This window comes from Capricornis sumatraensis, chromosome 20 (genome assembly GCF_032405125.1).
Source record: "Capricornis sumatraensis isolate serow.1 chromosome 20, serow.2, whole genome shotgun sequence".
Lineage (NCBI taxonomy): Eukaryota > Metazoa > Chordata > Mammalia > Artiodactyla > Bovidae > Capricornis > Capricornis sumatraensis.
Genome location: NC_091088.1, coordinates 45,835,216 through 45,855,038, shown reverse-complemented (window position 1 = coordinate 45,855,038; position 19,823 = coordinate 45,835,216). Strand labels below are relative to the sequence as shown.

General features: G+C 55.2%; 1 protein-coding gene across 1 annotated transcript; it reads right to left on the bottom strand.

Moving 5' to 3' along the window:
* Positions 1 to 7,237: 7,237 nt before the first annotated feature.
* Positions 7,238 to 16,126, bottom strand: PLEKHF1 (pleckstrin homology and FYVE domain containing 1). The gene is made up of 2 exons (XM_068992769.1): positions 16,116 to 16,126; positions 7,238 to 8,846 (listed from the first exon to the last, which is right to left on the bottom strand). Exon 2 carries the CDS (start codon positions 8,830 to 8,832, stop codon positions 7,993 to 7,995), a length of 840 nt encoding a protein of 279 aa, XP_068848870.1. The 5' UTR covers positions 8,833 to 8,846; positions 16,116 to 16,126; the 3' UTR covers positions 7,238 to 7,992.
* Between the last annotated feature and the right edge of the window lie 3,697 nt (positions 16,127 to 19,823).

Sequence of the window (19,823 nt, the reverse complement as noted above, 5' to 3'; positions counted from 1 at the left end):
GTTGCCCAAAATCAGATTTTCATCTGAATTATGTTTGTTCCCCCACTCATGTGATCATCAGCTTGCGAGACAGCAAGACTGCCTGAGATGTTGCATTGTTTTTGACTTGAATAAAGGAAACAATCACTGTGAATGTTCTGTTTTCATATCTCGGAGCTGTTCATCATTGAGTGGATTTCTCCCTAATTGGATTGAAATCTGAACAATGTCTTGGCAACAGCATCATGCTGGGTGTAAATCAGGGCCCCAAGACCCTCACCTAGCCCCTTTCCCTAGACTCCTTGGTCCTCTTCTCTTGGGCTGAGACCCCCTGTCACATGACTCCGGACCACTCTGCTCTCTGCAAAGGTAGAAGATGTGGCCGTGGACCCTCGAAACTCTCAGTAAGTCCCCTTACTTAGTTCCACAGTTGCACTGGTTATCCAGACCCTCGTACTATACCTGTTTCTAGAGCCAAGATGTGAGTGAGTCAGCTGTACCAAAATGTGTGGCTGAAGGTAAGGAATAGGGCTTCCCCAGGGGCAAGGGGAAACCACAGATTTCTTTACTCTCACGCTAATTCAACACGTGCATTTTTGACACCAGATGTGCGGGGGTTCCCACACATCGCACCAAGTAATTCTCTGCCACACCAACGGGAGGTCCTATGACTCAGTTCTGCTCTAGCACTAACTGATGCTTGTGCAGACCTTACAGGTCAAGGGCTCAGTCCCGAAGGCTGTCCCCAGTTCAGATGCCAACCCCAAGTCCCAAGTTGTCACCTGTGCTTCGGACAGACTGGCTATCAATGGAAGTTTCTCTGACCCTCCCTGTGGGTTTGATAATTTGCTAGAACAGCTCACAAAATTCAGGAAAATACTCGTCTGTTGGGTTATTATAAAGGATTTAATAAAGAACAGCCCGAGGAAGTGATGAATGCAAAAAGAGGCGGAGCTCAGATGCCTTTCCCGGTCCATCACCTTCCTAGCACCTGTTTCAGAAATGCTTCTCTTAGTGCTCTTATCACTTGGGAAATTACAAAGGTTTTAGGAGCTCTGTGCCAGGAACCGGGGACAGAGACCAATATGTAATTTTTGTATTATTTCACACCATGGAATACCAGAGAGTGACCACCCACAGAAGGAACATGCACTCAGGTGAGCCACAGGTGCCCACCACCCCATGAACTCGCTCCAGCAGTCGGGGGTAGGGAGCAGTGAGCAGACTGATGATCCAAGTGAGGACACAGCATGAACGCAGAAATGAAAGCGTTGAGGAGACTGGGCCTCTCCTGGGGTGATGATCTGCACCCCAGCCCCACCCAGGGCTGGGCCCCCTGTGAGCCCTGCCTCTGCTGTGGCCCCCAGGCCCCACCCACCCACACTGAGTGCCTTTGTTTCAACTCTGACTTCTATTCCAGTTCAGGTCTTGGGAAAGAACGTGTCAGCTAGTGGCTGGTCCTGGCCCAGGGCTGACTCGTTTCTCCCCTTCCTGGGTGCGGGCTGAGACTTGGTTGAGATACCAAGGAAGGCATTTGGCATTTTAGAATGTTGGTAATTTGCAAACTGCATAAAATCCGTGTGTGTGTTCCAGAATCCTGGAACCGCTGATTTCCACAGCTCTGGGCATTGCTGTGGGCATCTAGAGGACCCCTGGCACTGAGAAAGAATGGACAGCAAGGATGGGTGGCCTCTGACACCCACTGCCTCCCAAACCCCCCATCACCCCGCTTGGGAGCCACAGTGGGCAGGAACTAGTCTCTGGGAAGCCTCTTCTTCGGGGTCAGAATATCTGGCAGGATCCCTAAGCTGACATTCCAAGGATTGAAGTTTCCTCTTGTTTTTGCCCAGAAACATCTGGCTTGGTCTGCCCTCGCTCTGTCCTCCCCGCCCCCACCCCCCTGCCCCCGCCTACCAGCCTGCCTTTGTCTTTACATTGGAACATTCTAGTAAGAGCTGGGCTCCGTGGTGTGGGGCAGCCAGCAGGAGATAGGATCTGGAGGACTCAGGACACTGCTTGGCCGCGGCTTCTCATGAGGCTTTTACCCTGATTCCTGAGTGCTGGGGATACCCCTGCCCCCAGGGCCCGAGAAGGGAGAGGGAAGAGCTCTCAGCCTCCTGTGGGCTTCACTCTCCTCTCCTTCCTGGGTCCTCACTGCCTGTTCCTCCCTTCTAGATTGATCCAAAGCCAGCCTGAGGTTTTGAGATGGGGAGCCCAGAAGGGGGGAAGTGGGATGCAGGACAAGGGGTGGGTGGGTGTGGGGGAGAGGGCACAGCCTGGCCCACACTCACCCCCATGGCCTCGTGGGAACTGCTCCCTCCGTGGTCCTAAGGAAGCTCCTTCAGTGCCTTGGAGCATCAAAGTCCGCCCCCCAGCCCCCAGTTTGGACCTGGGTTGCCTGGATGGGCATAGGAGGGTGGGAGACAGGCAAGGGAAGGGCCCAGAGACACCTCGGTGTCTGGCTAGAAGGCCTGAGCGCAGGTGCCAATGGAGGCCAGACAAGCAGGTTACGCAAAGCCAATGGGGGTGGCTGTGGCCACAGGGGCTGTCCCTGCAAACCCAGCATCCTGCCAATGGCCCCCAGGAGCTAGGAGAGGTCAAGGCCATCTCCTCCTAGAAGAGAAGCATCTACGGAATGGGCAGTGGCACAGGGCCCAGGCTGGGAACTGTGGGGGGGCCACAGATGAATGATGACTGAGCTGCCCCTGACCTTGAGTGGCTCAGGCTTGAGGGCTGGCTCTGATGGGCACAAGCCCACACAGGTACCTCCTGGAGGGTGGGGAAGCTGGAGCAGGGCTGCAGGTGCTCTGGGAGCACAAATGGGACAGCCATGCTGACCCGGGGCATCCCAGGAAGGCAGCAGAGTGGAGGTGCAGCTGCACCGGGGGTTCACAGGGGCACTAAGTCCACGGGCGGAGGTGGAATGGCGGGCACAGAGCCAGCAAGCCCCGAGAAGCCCAGAGCCTGGATCTGTTGGGCTTGGTGAGAGAGACCCCTCCCCCTCACCTCTGGCCCTATGTTCTGCCCTCTGAGCACAGGTCCCACTGAATCTGCTCAGGGCTGAGGCAGGGCGGGCATGGGGAGGGTGGGGACCCTTCACAGATGACGGCCCAGGTACCGGAAGAGGCAGGGCCAGCCTACAGGCTCTGAGGAGGGAGGCTTGGGGAACCCAGAGAGCCTGCTGATCAGATGGGAAAAGCCCCAGACACAGCCGGGGCCCTGCCCTGCCTGCAGTCCTCAGAAAGGCCACTTCCTGCAGGCCTGGGACAGAGTGGGGCCAGCAGAAGTGACTGCTTTGCTTTGTGAGCGTGGCCTGAGAGACCCTGCGTTCTGGCTGAGAACTGGGCCAACCTCCCACTCACTCACACCCTGCCCAGCAGCTGAAGCCAAGAGAGGCCCTGGCCTCCCCTGCAGCCTCTTTCTGTCCGTGTCCCAGGGAACAGGCTGGGGCAGGAGAAAGACCAGGCCGCCAGAAATCCTCTGATGCCAACCTGGATGACACCCCTAGTGGAGCCACTGGACCTCTACAAACAGGTGTGATGACAGCTTTCCAGAAAGTTCTGCCTGGGTAGGGGTGGGTGAGCACTTCCTGCCCTGCCTGAGAGGGCAACAGTCAGTGTCTTAGGGGACACTGGGCTAGTCCTGGGGGACACTGGGCTAGTCCTCAATCCTCCAGAAAGGGGCCAAGGTTCTCACCCAGAGCTTGACTGGAGGCTCCAGGAGTGAGACCCAATTCCCATTTCCTTGTCATCCCCTCTGCGCCAACGCCCCAGCCCATTTCTTACTTGATTCATTTATTCAATCAACAAATATTTAATGCCAGGGACGAGGGTATGGTTAACAAAAAGACCCAGACTCCTAGACCTCATGGGGACTACCACCGTCTCTGATAAAGTCCTGCCCATCTCTGAGGTTCAACCAAACACCACCTCCTCCAGGAAGCCCTCCATGACCACACAGCTGTCCTGGGGCCTTGTGTGATTGGGTCTGCTTCCCTGGAACCAGTGCACAGGTGGGTATCAATAAGTGGCAGCCCAGCTCCCATCAGCACCAGTACCCACCATCATCATCATCAACGAGAGATAATATTCCTTGGGTCTTGTCAATCCCTTGCCTGCCTGTGGCAGAGAGCACCCAAATGTTATCAGCACACATGCAGTGGGCCCTATTCAAGAAAACTCAGCTCTAAAAATCCCAACAGCCAAAACTTACAGGTAGAGGGCACAGGCTCACCCCCTGAGGAGGCCTCCCCTAATAGCTGAGTACTGCAGGAACATGGCACCTAGGGGTGTCAGTCCCCAAATGCCCTGAGGTCACCACTGCAAGTTCACTTTCCACCTGGAGCGACTTCCACCCGGGCTGCTTCCAGCAAGGGCGCTTTGGACAACACTAACGTGGTGGGGGCTCCAAGCCCTCTCAAATGCATGGGCCTGGTCCTCAGACCCTCATCCATCTTGCCCCTCTGAGGAGGAGGAGCAGGGCAGGCCCTCCCAGGGCTCAAAGCCTATTAGCATCCTTAGCTGCTGGCAAGGACACGGAGTCCACGCTCAGCTAAGGGGAAAGATTCCTGGGTGATGAACTGGAGCACTTGGCTGGCAGGACCGTTGGCTCTTGTGCCCTTGCCAGGCCTGTAAGTGAAGCCCCAGGAGAGAGTGTGAAGGCCTGGATGAGGCCCAGCAGACCCAGCCCTGCAGCCAGACTTAAGGCATCATCCTGGGGAGAGAACATCCACGGGCAGCAGGCACTGATTCGGCCTGAGAGCTCCTGACCTCTTCCTCCACTGGTGGCCAAGGGCAAGGGTCAGCTGTGTGACCCTGACTGAGGGCAGCTCGAGTCTTGGACGACACCTGCTGCTGGGGAGACGGGTGAGGAAGGTACAGACCCCTGCGGCCTGGCTGGGCAGCAGGCCCCTGCTAAGAACAGTGGTGGGGGGGTGGGCGGTGACCGATGGGGTGTGAAGCAGGGTGGAGCCAGGACCTGGCCTGACCCTTGACCCAAGTCAGGCTGATGAGGTTGTCTCTTTAGGGAAACAAAACTGAAAGGAGTCAGAGATGGGGTCTCCAAAGGTGGTGCCTTCCCTTCCTGGACCCACATTTTCCCTCTCCGGAGGTCCTGACTCCTCAGGTACTTTCCTCTCCATGCTTCAGAGGCTGCGGCTGATCGCTGCTCCACCTTATGTGCTGACCCAGGGCAAGCATTCTGCCCAGGGATTTTACTTTGCTTCCAAGAGCACCATCTGTTATCATCAGAGCATCTTGCAGAACAGGGCATGGGCCAGCCCTTTGGGATAAGTTGAGGGCAACCAAGGCATGCCTTCTGCCATCTACTGTGGTAGGCAGATGTGGCTTTACAGAAGCCATGCCCACCCCTTGAGGACCTCAGGGGGAGCAGGAGTCTTCCCGGACACTCTCCCAACTCAGTCATCTGTATGCAGCCACCAGAGCAAGCTCCTGAAAGCAAACAGCAGACCTGCCACCCTGCTGAAGGCTCCTGTAGCTTCCAGTGCATCCCACCTGGTCCCCCACCTCCGCCCCACTCTCTGGTTTCAGTCCAGCCAAGCTGCTCCAGAACACACGGGCTCCTCCCCTCCTCACGGCCTCTGCACTTGCTGTTCTGAACCTAATGGAGTCTGGAATGCCATCCCGGCCCCCTGGCCTCACTCACTCATCTCACCATTCGGGGTGAGCTCACCCCTGCCTCCTCCCACATGCTGCCTGCCCCAGTCCATGCCCCCCTCACAGTTCACACCAGAACCAATGCCTCCTCCTTCTGGACCTCTCGGTCTCCCCTGCTGGGCTGCACGTTCGTTGAGAGCTGAGAACCTGAGCCTTTCACTCAGGCTGTCTCCAGTCCCCGGTGCAGCATATGCCCATGAGTGAGTCTGCGTGAATGAAGGCCCTCTAAAGGCTATTACTGGCCACCCAAGCCCTTGGCTCCTTCCAGGACCTAACGGCTCAGGGCTCAGGGAAGCCACAGTCTGGTGGCTGGGGTCACAAGGGAAGCAGACCTGAGGGTGGAAGGCTGAGGGCTGAGCCAGCCCCTGCCCAGGGTGGTGAATAGGGCATGGCCTCACCTGCCCCAGTGCCCTGTGTCCCTCTGGCAGGCAGCTATGAAGAGGCTGCTGGTACGAGCTGGGCACTCCCTGCCTGGGCACCGACTCTGGGTGAAGCGACAGAACTCCCTGGCCAGGCCTTCCAAGCTGATCCAGCGTTAGTTGCCCTGCACCCTGGAACCTGCCCTGAGCCCTCTGTCCAGGCAGAACTGCCTGAACCAGTTTGGGAGGCTCAGGGAGGCCAAGGGCTTGTAAATTCTTGGAAGCACTTCTGACCCTTCCTACCTGGTCCCTCTGCCCTGCGGGTCAGACCATAGGCAGGCCCTGGGTGCCTCACACTTTGCCTTTCCCGCTGTCCCTCACGGCAGTGGCTCCACTCAAGAGCCGGCTGGAGTGTTGCCACCCCTGGCAGCAGGCCTGGCCTGCTGAATCAGAGTTAGCACTTGAAGGAGATCTCCAGGGTTCTGTCTGCAAGTGAATGACTGAGAATGGGGCTGGAAGGACAACTGCTCACCCAGGGACTGGAGCCGATGGTGGGGTTTCAGGCACTGCACCGTGTGGGCTGGGGGAGCTTTCCTTCCCCCAAAGACACCACTTCTAGCTGACAGTGACCCCCTCTCTGCCACAGTGGCTAAGGCCAGCCAGGCTATGGGGGGAAGGGCTGGTACAGGAGACTTGTCTTGAAGGACCACAACTCCATGGTTGGGTGCGGGCCAGGCATCAGGAGGCTGCCATTCAAGCTCTAGCCCCAACACACATTTGCTGAGCAAGGCAGCTTGCTGCACTTGGGATTTCCCCACTCGATGGCACCATACCCAGGGGCAGGCCTGGGCAGGAGACCACATGGGAGAGCTTTAAACCTGGAAGGCTCATACAGAGCTGGCTCCTTTTCCTTACTTGCTGCCTGTCTGTTTAGATAACTCACACCAGGTGAACAGGGCTGCAGGTGCTAGGCCATAGTCACAGTGCCTGGATGGCCGGGGCTCCATTCCTGGGAACCAGCCATGGTGAGGTGCTAACATCTGAGCCCACTGGAACTGCCAGCCTTCTCAGGAATGCCCAGCGTGGCGGACTGTTGTTGACATTGGCCACCTAGCATGGTTTCAGTCCTTGATCACAGAGTTGCATCTGAAGTAAAAATACTCCTGGACTTTTCAACCACGAGTGAATAAACCTTCTTTTTATTATTAAGTCAGTCTGGATAGGGTTTCTGTCACTTGCAATAAGAGTCTTAACAGAAAACACTGCTTTCCCCAGCAGAGGGAGGGAGGAAAACAGGACTGAGAGGCATCAGATACCTAGAGGGAGCTCAGACTGGACCAGAGGCCTGGGCAGGCCGCCCTGGACCATGGAGAGCTCAGACTGCAGTCCCTGGGGCTGGCGGGCATGCACAGGATGGCAGTCTCCTGCCTTGCTCTGAGTGAGCTCACATGCCTGGCCTGACAAGGCCCAACCAGCCAGACAGGTGGGCATCAGCAAGGTGGGTGGGTAGATGCTGGTTTCCTGGAAGCCTCTCTGGACCCACAGTCTTCTCTGCAAGGGGGCAGGGCCAGGTGTGCTGGTTGAAGGCCTCAGAACAGAGACCTCACTCCAGTCCTACCTTCTCTCTTGTCCCTAAAGGTGCCTGGGATCGTCTAATTCTAGAGCTATAGTTCAAAGGGCTGAGAAAGGACATTTGTTCCCAAGAGGCCTAGGTATTTGGGACTTGCTAAATGAAAAGGTAATTACCTTAAGTGGAACTAGAAAGATGCCAATATCCAAAAAGAGGCACTGGGGGTTCGGAGAAAAGAAGCCACTTCCGCTGTGCCCTCTACCCATGGGGTAGGGTCCCCTGGGGTAGGGAGGGCCCTTCGGAAGGCTGGGCAGCTTGGGGAACTCTGCCCTCTCAGGGGTTCGGGCAGAGGCATCTGCCTGGACCGAAGTGACAAGGGAAGCCCTCCCTCACGGCTGCAGACCTGGGGTCAGCTGTGGAAGGATGACCAGGACACGCCCGAGGCGTAGAACTCCACGTGGCTGGGCCAGTCCCCATCTCCACTGCCCTCCCTGTCCTCGTCTGAGTCATCGTCGTCTCCACTGGACGCCCCGCAGACGGCCCCCGCCAGGTAGGCCGACGGCCCGGGGGACCCGAGGCCCTGCTCCTCCACGTCCTCCTTCCGCTTCTGGGCGGCCAGCTCGCGGAAGCAGAGGCTGCAGACGCGCAGGGGCTTGGGCGAGAGGCGCGGCAGGAGGAAGCGCTCGCGGGAGCACTCGGCGCAGACCACGAAGCCGCATTTGCGGCAGTGGTGCCGCCGCGTGAGCGCCGAGAAGCGCGTCTGCGTGCAGCGCATGCAGATATCCGTGGCCTTGTCGGGGATCCAGGGCGCCGCGTGCTCCGTGCTGGGCTGCAGGCCCGTGGCCAGCAGCTGCCGCCGCACGCACTCCTCAATGTGGCTGATCCACTCCTGGCGTTCCGTGGCGGAGGCGGCTGACACCACGAAGGACTTCTTGGCCGTCTTGATCATCCAGCGGTTCTTGGCCTGCAGAGTCTCCGGCAGCGTCTCCAATGTCACCTCCTCCAGCGGAATGATGTGCTGGCTGCGGTACTTGCGCTTGTTCAGCACGATGCTGCCGTACACCAGGATGTCGTTGAAGAGGAAGAAGATGCGCGGTTTGGCCTTCTTGCGGCACTCCTTGGTCAGCACGCCCTCACCCAGCAGCACTCGGCCGGGCAGGGCCAGTGGCTGCCCCGATGCCCCGAAGCAGCTCTCGACAGCCGCGATGCGCTGGCTGTTGATCTCCGTGTTTGCCAGGTAGTCCACCATCTTCGGCCACTCGGCTGTGGGAGGAGCGGCAGAGGAGGTGTCAGCTTGCTCTGACATAGCTTGGGGTCAAGACCACCCCCAACCCCCAGTTCCCCAACCCATAGGTCAGACAACCCACTAATTACCCCCTCTGCAACCCAGGAGGCCCAGATGTGCCACTCAACCAAGGCAACTGGCTGCTCCAGAAGCCACCCCTTACACGTAGAGTTACTGGGAGGTGAGGGGTGTGTGGAAGCCAGTCAAGGATGGGAAAGCAGTACTAAAGATGTGTGACTGAGTGCGGGCAGGGTGGTGGGGGCTCAACCCTTGGGGAGCCTTGGAAGACAGGGTAGAACAAGCCTCAACACCATCCACCGCCCAAGGGACAAGGACACTGAGCCCCAACTCCCATCAGGGAGCACTAACTACCCAGTGCTTTGGGCCTGTCTCAGGCAGAAGGGTGCAGGAGCCTTCTGGGGAATGCCAGACAACGGAGTGCTGCAAACCCAAAGGTCACTGACTCCCCTATCTACCAAGCCAAAGCATCACAGACCCTGCAACCCACTCACTCAGCCCGTGGACCCATTCACGAGCCACTCAGGAAGCAACTACCGTGTGCCTAGCACCGTTCCATGCACTGGGGATACAGTGAATAAGAAAAGGCTCCTGTTCTGATGGAACACCACCGACACCAGCATCACAGGCACCACTGCAGAGTGCTTCCATGTCAATCAGGACTATCTCAACTTGTCCTCACACCAACCCTAGCTCGTAGAATTACCATTAACAGAAGGAAACTGAGGCTCTGTTAGGAATCAGGCAGCCCAGAGCCTGCACCGCTGGAGACCACACTGCCCAGAGCCCTCCCCCAAGGAGCAAGAGGCCTCTATCCTCCTCTGCCAAGCACTCCACATGGTAGCCCCAGCTCTCACCTGGGCCTCCTCTGCTCTGTCCACACCTACTCCCCTTGACTCACCAGACTCACAGCATTGAAGACACCCAAACACTGCTGACCCAGGTCAAGCCTGCAGTCCCAGCTCTCCCCTGAGCTGCCCCTGTGACCTCCCACCAGCTCCTCTTCTTTTCAGAAACAAACCACCGTTCACCTAGCTGTGGAAGCCTGAAATCTAGGACTCATCCTTGAATCTCCTCTTTCCTGTACTCCCAACATTCAACCAATGAGCAAGCTCCATCATTTTTCTCTCTCACACTTGGCCCTAGTTTGCGCACTTCTCACCACACAACTCCAGCAAGGCTATCTCCCTTTCCGAAAGAGTCTCTCTGACTCCAGCTCAGGCAGCTTCTCCCCCAACCCAGGAAAGGGTTGGCAAATCATGGCCTGAAGGTCAAATCTGGCCCACAGCCTGGTTTTGTGAATAAAGCTTTATTGGAACAGAGCCATGTCATTCATTTACAGTGGTCTCTGCTGCTTTCCTGCTGCAATAACAGCAGGAAATGTGATAGAGACCACATTTACTGTCTTTACAGAGAGTGTTTGCCAACCCTTCTGTAGGATGTTACCCTATTTTGCTTTTTCTTCACAGGATTTATCAGGAGCTGATATTTTCTTGTCTATCCATCATTTGCTTCCATATTTTCTATTTCCGTCACCCACTTCTAGATTCCATCAGAACAGGATTCTTTTCTTATTCACTGTATCCCCAATACCTGGAACAGTGCTAAGCACACAATAGGTGCTTCCTGAGAGGTTAGTGAATGACTGAACCAAAGCTCCCTCAGGCCCAGTGTGGGAGGAATGAGCCTCCGCCTCCTGTCTCTGAAGAGGAAGCAGAAGAGAGCGGACCCCACAGCCGCCGCCGCCACCACCACCACATGCATACAAGCAGAGAGCACGCCCCTGACCAAACCGATCACACTCACAGAGTTTCTAGGTCACCACACTGCAGTTCCGTAAGTCTGGCCACCTGTGGGAGGCTGGAGTGGGGCCAATGCAGGGGCTGGATGTGTTACACAACAGGGGTGCTCAGCCCTGAGGCGCATATCGCTTGCCCCTCTCAGACCACAAGCTGTCCTGAGAAGAGCTGTCCACACCACCTTATGTAAGAACCACTGTTTTTAGGCTGCTGAACTGGGCTGCATGTTGCAAACCCAGCTGATTATCAGTGACAGCCCTGGGCCATCCTGTGAGGACCAGTCGCCATGCCCCTGTTGTGGACAGTCTGGCAGCATTCCAGAGGCCACCCCCAGGATCCCTGGGATGGGCTAGATGAGGGTTCCGCTGGAGAAGCTCAGAGCAGAGCCAAAGGAGAGGCACCAAGAGCAGTGACTTTGGGACCCGTGGCAGCAACAACAGAGATTCTTGGCAGAGGGACAGGGCAGAACAAAGGGTGAGCTGGGTGCATTCACACAATGGGCTACTGTCAGCACCCAATCCACGTGGGTCAACATGGAGCGACAACAGACACCAAATGCTGAGTGGAAAAAGCGCCCTGCAGAACGATCTGACCCTGTGTATGCAGAAATTCTGCATTTAAGAAGTGTTCACAAACTATATCCATAAATAAAAGTGGACAGGATGGAGCCTTGCACCCATGAGGATGGCTGCTATATAAAAAAAACAAAAACAGGAAATAAGTGTTGGCAGGGGGACGTGGAAAAGTTAGAACCTTTCATGCACTGTGGGTGGGAATGTAAACTGGTGCAGTCACTGGGGAAAAAAGTATGGAGGTCCCTCTAAAAATTAAAAATAGAACTACCATATGATTCAGCAATCTACTTCTGATTATTTATCCAAAGAATTGAAAGCAGGATCTACAAATGGTATTTGCACACTCATGATCATAGCAGCATTATTCATAACAGTCAAGCAGTGGAAGCAACCCAAGTGTCCACTGATGGATGAATGAATGGATAAATAGAATGTGGTATGGACACAATGGAATATTACTTGGCCTTAAAAAGAAATCCCATCACTCGCTACAATATGGATGGATCTTAAAGACATTATGCCAACTAATATAAGCTAGTCAGAAAAAGACAAATACCACGATTCCACTGAGATGATGCATCTACAGCAGTCAAACTCATAGAAACAGAAAGTAGCAAGGTAGTTACCAGGGCTAGGGGTGGAGAAGGAGGAAGAGCAGGGGAGGAGGGGTGAGAGGGAGAGGAGAGTTGTTATTTAATGGGTTTAGCGTTTCAGTTTTGCAAGATGGAAAGAATTCTGGAGATATTTCACACCAACAGGAGTATACTTAATACTACTGAACTGTAAGCTTAAAAATGATCAAGATGGTTTACAAAAAGAGATGGACACAAAGCAACATCAGGAGAAAAATGGGCTCGGGGAGGACACCTGAATATCATTAGGCATGTTGGATCAAAGATTTCAGCTTTATCTACAATATTTTATTTCTTTCATTAAAAAAAAAAAGGCAGCAGCATATGTGATAAAGTCCCAGTACCAATCAATTCTGGGAAGTGGGAACATGAGCTTTTTCTTTCTCTCTCTTTAAATATAAGGTCCTCAAAGAGAAAAGAATTACAGTATAAATGTCTGGGTCAACAGCTGTAGGCTCTACTGGCCTTGCAGTGAGTGACCTGGCTGGGCCTCCCCTGAGCACACAGCAGCAGGGCCCAGGCTGCAGGACATGCTAGGATGAACATCTCAGGATGGAACACCACCTGTTCCCTCCAAAACTCCTGGGTGTCGCCACCTGGCAGAAGTGGGTGGAACCCCAATCTTGCAGCCACACACCGAGGCCTAACACACAGCGTCAAGGCAGATGGACTTTATGCGGAGAGAAGAGCAGGTGTCCCCCCCACCGCCCCCCCTCCCCGCCGCAACCCTGGCCTGGTGGGGTTGGTTGAGCTCTGGAGGCACACTTGCCCAGAATCCACCTCTGACTAGATGCTACCCTGGTGGGCGGCATAGAGGAAGTGAGGGGCAGTGCCCATGAAGGGGAGAGCTTTGGGCAGGGGAAGGCCTGTAACACTGTCTCCCTGTCCCTTGTAGGAGGCCCCATGCTGCTGGGTCCCTCATCAGTGGTTTACAGACCCCCTCCAGGCCCTGGTAGGCCCCGTTCAGCTGTTGGCAGCAAAACACGGCCCAGGAAGGATGGGGAGTACCTGGCGACCATGGACGGGGTCTGGTCTCTGAGCTGAGCCCACACACAGACGGGGTAGAGGGAGGGCCTCCTCCTCCATGCGCCTCCAGCAAGCAGCAGCTGGGGTGAGGGGCCAGCAGATGGCATCCTCCTGGGGAGCTCCCCGACATCCGCCCACCACAGCTGCCACCACAACCAGAACTTCACTTCACACCTGGTTTAACATGGCCTGGAGATTTGTTTTCTTGGCCATGTCAACAGCTTATTTCCCTGATCAGGGGTCCAACCTGCACCCCCCTGCAGTGGAAATGTGGAGTCTTAGCCACCAGACCCCCAGGGAAAGCCCCAGGAGATTATCTTGGTAAATGTGGCAGCAACCCCACCTCCCCATCCCCCACCCCTCCCAGCAGATGAGAAATCCTCCTTTTCTCACGAAAGAAGTGAACTACCCTCCCTTAGGACAGGGCGGAGGGAGAGCCGAGCCTGTGCCCGTTCCTTTTGTGGCTGCCTGCCCCAGGACAGCCTGTGCTGACCCCTGTGTGGTACCCCAAGTGCTGACAGAAGATGGACACTCATGAAGGGCCAGTGTCTGGGAGCAAAGAAGTAAACAGGCCAGCTCTTTCTTGCATGTTTTTGAAGTGGGGCAGGCTCCAGGGCTGGCCTTCCTGAACACCAGGGATCCCACCATCTGAATTAGGCCAACGGCTCTCTCAGTGACTAAGCCATGCTCCAGGAGTCACTGGGTGGCCAGGGTTCTATTCCTGACAGTTGAGGTGTCACACGTGACCTACACCAGAGGCAGCAAATCTACACCAGGTCCGAACCACTGCCAGCTTTTCTAAAAACAATTTATTGGAACATAGCCATATGCAACAGTGATTGGCCTGCAAAGCCTAGAGTATTTACCATTTGGCCCTTCACAGAAAAAGTGTGCAGACCCCTGATCTATACCCCCGCCCCACACTGTCAAATGCATAATGTGCCTGCTCCAGGGACACACCTGACATGGGGCCATGTCCTGATGGAGCTAGTCTCCTCCACTTGGACACAGCCTTTGAGATTCAAAGAGCTGTCTGGGGCCCCAACCTGGGAACCCTGTATAGTAGGACCTGGGAGGGGCACTCAGGTCCACCCTCCCATTAAGAGTTACAGTTGGGGACATTGCTTATCAGAGAGGACGTTACCTGGCCAAGGTCACAGAGGGAGTCAGGGTGTCGGCCCTGTGGACTACCCCTTGGCTTCCCCTTAGGGCAGGGCTGATTTATCACCTGACCTTCATTCCCTCCAGTCCCAACCCGGCCCACATAGTCTTCACGCCTACCTGACTTTACCTTCTAAATATTTACTAAAGTCCTACTATGTGCCTGGCACAGTTCTACTAGGCAGGACTAGGCACCAGGTTACAGCCAGGAGCTAGGGACCAGACCTTTCAGTGTCACACAGCCTGGTGCAACAGCCAGACTACAAAGTATCAATAAATCAACACGGTGATTTCTGACTGTGAATGCCACAAAGAAAAGGGCTGATGTGCTGAGCAAGGCTAGGGTGAGGGTGGTAGTCAGGAAAGGCCTGGTGAGGAAGTGACCCTGCATCAGCCTGAATGTGAAGGATTTTAGCCATGCAAAGGCCTGAGGGGAAAAAGTTCTGGGCTGAGGGAACAGCTCAAAGACCTGACTATGGAGACAGGAGGAGTAACAGGTAAGGTTAAAGGTGCTGTAGGAGCCAGTCTTGCAGGTCCACAGGCCAAGATGAGGATCTGAGTTTCTCTCCAAGTACAATCCAAGTTTCCTTTCCTTCCAGAGGGGCCACCCCTCAGGCTTGTCCAGTTCTATGCTTCCTGGAAAGCCCTCCTCCATGAAAAGAATAGTAATAAGGAAAATAAACCAAGGGTGCCATTAACTGAGAGCTTACAGCTTACAGGCACAACGGTAAGCACATTGCAAGTATTATCATGCCGAGTCTTCACAAAAGCCTCACGGGGGAAGGTGCCACCTCCATCATCCAAAGTCACTGCCCAAGGTCCCAGCTCCAAGACAACCATGAGCTGCTGAAGACAGAATCCGAAATCCTCAGATTCAGAGGGCAGGGCTCCTCTCCAAACGCCTGATCTCCAACCCTCAACCCTCTCCACCCAGGTCAAGGGGTGGCCTGGGCATGTCCATTAGCTTGGCTGAGCTGCCCAGTCCCTTCCTTTCTTGTAGCGGGCTGGGTTGCACAAGTCCCTTAGCTCAGCTGGGCTGCCTCAATTGCCCATCCTGGCAGCCCTAGGGGCTGATGTGTGCAGGGACACAGACTGAAGTCAGAGACAACCCCAGCGGAAACTGCAGGCCCAGGAACATGCCAGCATTAAGTGGAAATTCGCCAGCAATCATCCTCCCCTCTTCCCTGGCTTCTGACCTCCCTGGTGGTGAGATAACAATGCTGTTCAAATTCCAAACGAATATATCCCTGATCAAGTTACAAAGTGACTCAGGGAATCCACTTCCCTATCTGAAAAAGTGGCTGGATGACAACTCTCCCCTGCACAGCTCTTCAGGTGTTCAGGGAGAGAGAAAGGGAAGGAGATTCCGGGTGATTCCAGGCTGGGAACTGCCACCTCTTTCTGGGTCAGCCTCAGTACTTCCTCTGTGAAATTGGAGATTAAGCCTGGCCTTGTTTCCTTTGACAACTCCCACCAAAAGTCACAAACTCAGAGGCTTCAAGGGCCAGCGAGCACCCAGGCAACCGGGAAAGCGCTACCACCCTGCCTCTCCTCCCCGCTTCCCTGGGCCAAACTATCCCTGCCCACTGCTCCACACCCTGCAGACTGGGACCAAGAGTGGCGGCCCCCACGACGGCGTGAGTCAGGAATCCCCGAACCCTCCCCAGACAGCAGGAGCGCTGAGATCCTTGCTGTCCCGGGCTTCAACGTCCACAGGCGTCTTCAGACCGTTTTTGCTCTCACTTCGTGCATCCCCCCGGGCACCCTGCCTCGACATCGGAGATCCCCATACCTGTTTTCACCCCGCTGTCCTTGGAGCTCCTAGCAGCTCCCCGCCCCTCCTCCAGCCCCACCAGCCAGCAATAAGCGCCTTGGTCCGTGCCTTTGCTCAGGGCCAGAGTCCGAGATGGCACCGGCCTCGCGACCGCCCCGCCCGAGTCCAGGGGCCACCTAGACGAGGAGCCCGGGGTAGCTGGGAGGCAGTCGGCAGGGAGCCCGCCTGCTCCGGGCGCCCCGGCCTGGCTGGTGACCCTTACCTCCTCAGCCGGGGGCCCTCGCGTCTCGCGCCCCACCAGGCAGCAGGCCAGACAGACCGCACTCGGCTGCCGCGTTCCGCTTGCGGGAGGGGGCCAACCCCCGCCGCCCAAGCCGCCGCGTTCCAACTCTCCTGGACACGCCCCCCTACCCCGGCGGCTCCGCCTATCGGAGCCTGGGCGCGAGGCGGGGGCGGAGCCTGGACGCCAACTCTCGGAGTCGGAGTTCCAGAGAAATGTGAGCGAGCCGAGCAGAGTGCGTTTGGGTGTGTTGGCGCTGCAGGCGGTGCGGGCGGGGTGCTTCCTTGTCGCTCTCTCCCGGGACTGGCAACCCAGACTCAAGCCCCCCAGTCTCCCTTTCCGCCACCGCGCTCCGCACGCCGGACCCACAGAAGACTTCGAACTCACCCAACTGGGGCCTTCCGGCCAGGGAAGGGGTTGGGGAGGGAGGCGGTGGCATTACTGTGCCTTCCGCCGCCGCTGGTGGGACTCCCTGCTGCTGGCTGGCATAGTCCTGTCTCAGCAATCGAGAGATTGATAATCATAATATTAAAATTCTTTAGCATTTTATGTTTTATATTTTAAACTTGTATAGTGGAAACTTTCAAACATACACTGAAGGAAAGAGGCTAACGGACTCCATGTATCCATCACCTAACTCCAACATTAACTACCGGTTTTTCCCTCTTTCTCCACCCTCCCCCACCCACTCCGCAACACTGAGCTGAAATGAAAGTCCAAGCCTCAGAGTCATCACTCCTGGAGGGTTGTCTTAACCTCCTTCTGGCCTCCCTCAACACTTCGTTTCACACTAGCTTCTTCTTCCTGTTCCTCAAAACCCCAAGGTTGTTCTCACCTCTGGGCCTTTGCACTTCCTTTTTTGCCGCCAGATCTTCTCATGGCTGCATTTTTGGCCCTGAGATCCAACTCAAACTGTCACCTCCTCAGAGGCTTCCCTGACCTCTGAGGTCACCCTCATCTGCCTCACTCCCGTTTTGTTATTTTGTAAACCACATCTCCCAACCTGAAGTCATCCAATTAGTTCGCTTGTTTACATGTTCATGGCTTGTCTGCCCCACCTAGACTGTGAGCCCTGTGGCTGAACTGTACCCATCTTGTTCATTCCTTTCTCCTGTGCTGAGAGCGGAGTTCAGCCTTTAGTAAATGTCTGTGGCATGGATGAGTTTGCCTTGTCAAATAGAGCAGAGCGGGGTAACTGTGAAGAGGGGCTGACGCAGGCCAGGGCAGTGCCCGCTGGGCCAGGACCAATGCAGGAGGAAGCTCCAGGTGTCTGGGTCCAGACCCCAGACTCTGCCCAGGGCTGGGGCCTGGAGAGCTGGTGCTGGGAGGCATGAGCTGATAGGGGGTTGACCTGCTCTCCTGGGTGGTGTGGGCAGAGGCTGTGAGGTGGGGCCCAGTGCTGGGGATCTGCCTTTCCCAGCCGGAGTGGAGTGGGGCCAGGACATGGGCACATTCCCACAGGGGAAGGGGTTGGAGTGAGGGGACGAGAGAGCAGGGAGAGGCTAAGAGAAAGAGGGGAAGTGGAGGCGATTGATGGGCAAGTAAGAGGGCCACCACCTGTGACCTTAGAGAGTCCACGTACCCCACCACAGCATCCCCAACTCCACCACCTTCCCAGCTATTACCCTCACCTAATTGAAGCCACAGCCTCACAAAAGTACTTAAACAGTTATAAAATGTATTGCCAGCACTTCAGCTTGAGAGATTACACAGAAATATCAGGATTTTCAGCTCCTCTTAAATCAGGATTTGAAAGACCTGGTCCCCTCTCTCCACTCAGGGCTGCCCCCTTTAAATGGGGCACGTGTTCTCCCACTCACCTCTGTCCCCACCATTCTCCATGGCTTCCCTCTTACCCCACTTTACCCGCTTATGTACCTGCAATTGAATAGCATTTGAGTTTATGACTTCTGGTGGTGAAGTCAAGCACCAGACAGAGGAGGGAGAGACAAGGCCCCGAGATCCCAGAAACTGAGTTAGAACCAGGAAGGCCATTTGGAACATCGAGACACTGGGAAATGCCATACCAAGTGTACACATGCTTGTCACCCCAGGGGGCAGGGATGGGGGCACCTGGAGGTTAGTTTTCAAGGCCATGTTGGTGACTTCCCCAGTGCTAGACCTACCACCTCCCTTACTAGGGGGGGCTTCTCCAGGAAGGTGAGCCTGCCTGGGGTGGGGTGGCTGTAGGAATGGAACTGAAAAGCCCTGTGAACAGGTCTCTGGCATCTGACTGTGTGCTTGGCACAGAGCAGGTGACCAGGAAAGGGAAGCCTTTATATGATTCTGGAAAACCAGAGGGAATGTGTACAGCTGCTGGTTCTGGAGTCAGGAGAGCCCAACCAGCCTTTCTCACTGCTGGTGCAGGACCCACGGGGGCCCGTCTCCTCTTCTGTCCTTCCTTCCGGTGCTGACCTTCTGCAGAACTGGGGGGAGCACCAGGAAACCCCGGGAGGCAGCATGGACTCCGATCCTCTGGCTGGCTGCTGCTTCCCACTAGGGACGGGCTGTGGGTGGAGAAGACCGGGTGGAGGGCCGACTCCTCCAAATAAGAGGAAAAACTCGTGACTCAGGGAAAGGCAGAGGCTGAGTCAGCCAAGCCACAAGCTGTGGAAAGAATGAAGCCTGCCTGAAGGTTTTTCTGCACCTCGGGTAAGAAGCCCTTTCTCAGGGAAGGCTGGCTTCCAGACTTCAGGAACTAGGCTTTCAGGAGAGCACCAGGCTCAGATTAGGGGTTCTAGTAATCACTTCTGTGGAAAATGCCAGGAATTTTTTAATTGGAGCAATTCTTAAGTTCTATGTAAGTGTCAAGCAGTGTGTGCTAAACACTTCACATCCTATCTCGCCCCAGGCTGGACCTGTCATTCCCAGCTTTGGGCTAGAGAAAAGTAAGACAGAGGCCAAAGCTTGGAATGGTGAATTACTGAGATGAAGGTGCAAATGTCTCAGCAAGAGGGAGAGCAAACAGAAGGGGCAAATAGTAACAATTGATGACCTTTAGGTCAGAGGTCAGTAAAGGGTCAAATGGTAAATATTCTGAGCTTTGGGAGCCAGGATCCCTGTGGCAACTACCCTCCTCTGCCTTTGTCCAGGGGACAGGACATTGTGCACAAGCCCTCGGTAGACTTCACTTGTCTGATTGTCATGTCATTTTCACGCGTCTTGAAAGTTTCTTCTGAGTTTTTTCCAACCACCTAAAGATACAAAACAAGGGACAGGCTGGAGTTTGCCGAGCCCTGACCTACAGCTGTTCGTCATACTTTACCTGCAGCTCTTCCATTGGTTTGCAAATATTCAAAACAAATTGGGGGAAAACAAAGAAAAAAGGGAAACAGGGGCCATCCTACTTATAACAGGCAGATTTGGAATTAGTCAAATTTTCATGACTCTCCATGCTGTCTTCTTTGTCAGTTACACAGCTGAGACTGAGTCTCAAGGCTGTGGAAATGTGGATATTGGGGGAAATTTTCTATTCGAATGGTTATGAAGATTGGTTTTAAGGAAGGACACCTGAGATATTAGGAAACTATGATTTCAAAGGAAAATATTTCAAAATGTTTGGATTTTGGATTGCTGAATTATTGGATTTGAAACCGCAACGACATCTATACTCTGCTAAACCAGGGAACTGGGACTGCAGCGGTTTCCCCTCCCCTCCCCCCGCTGCAGTGTCAATATTTATTCTGTTCC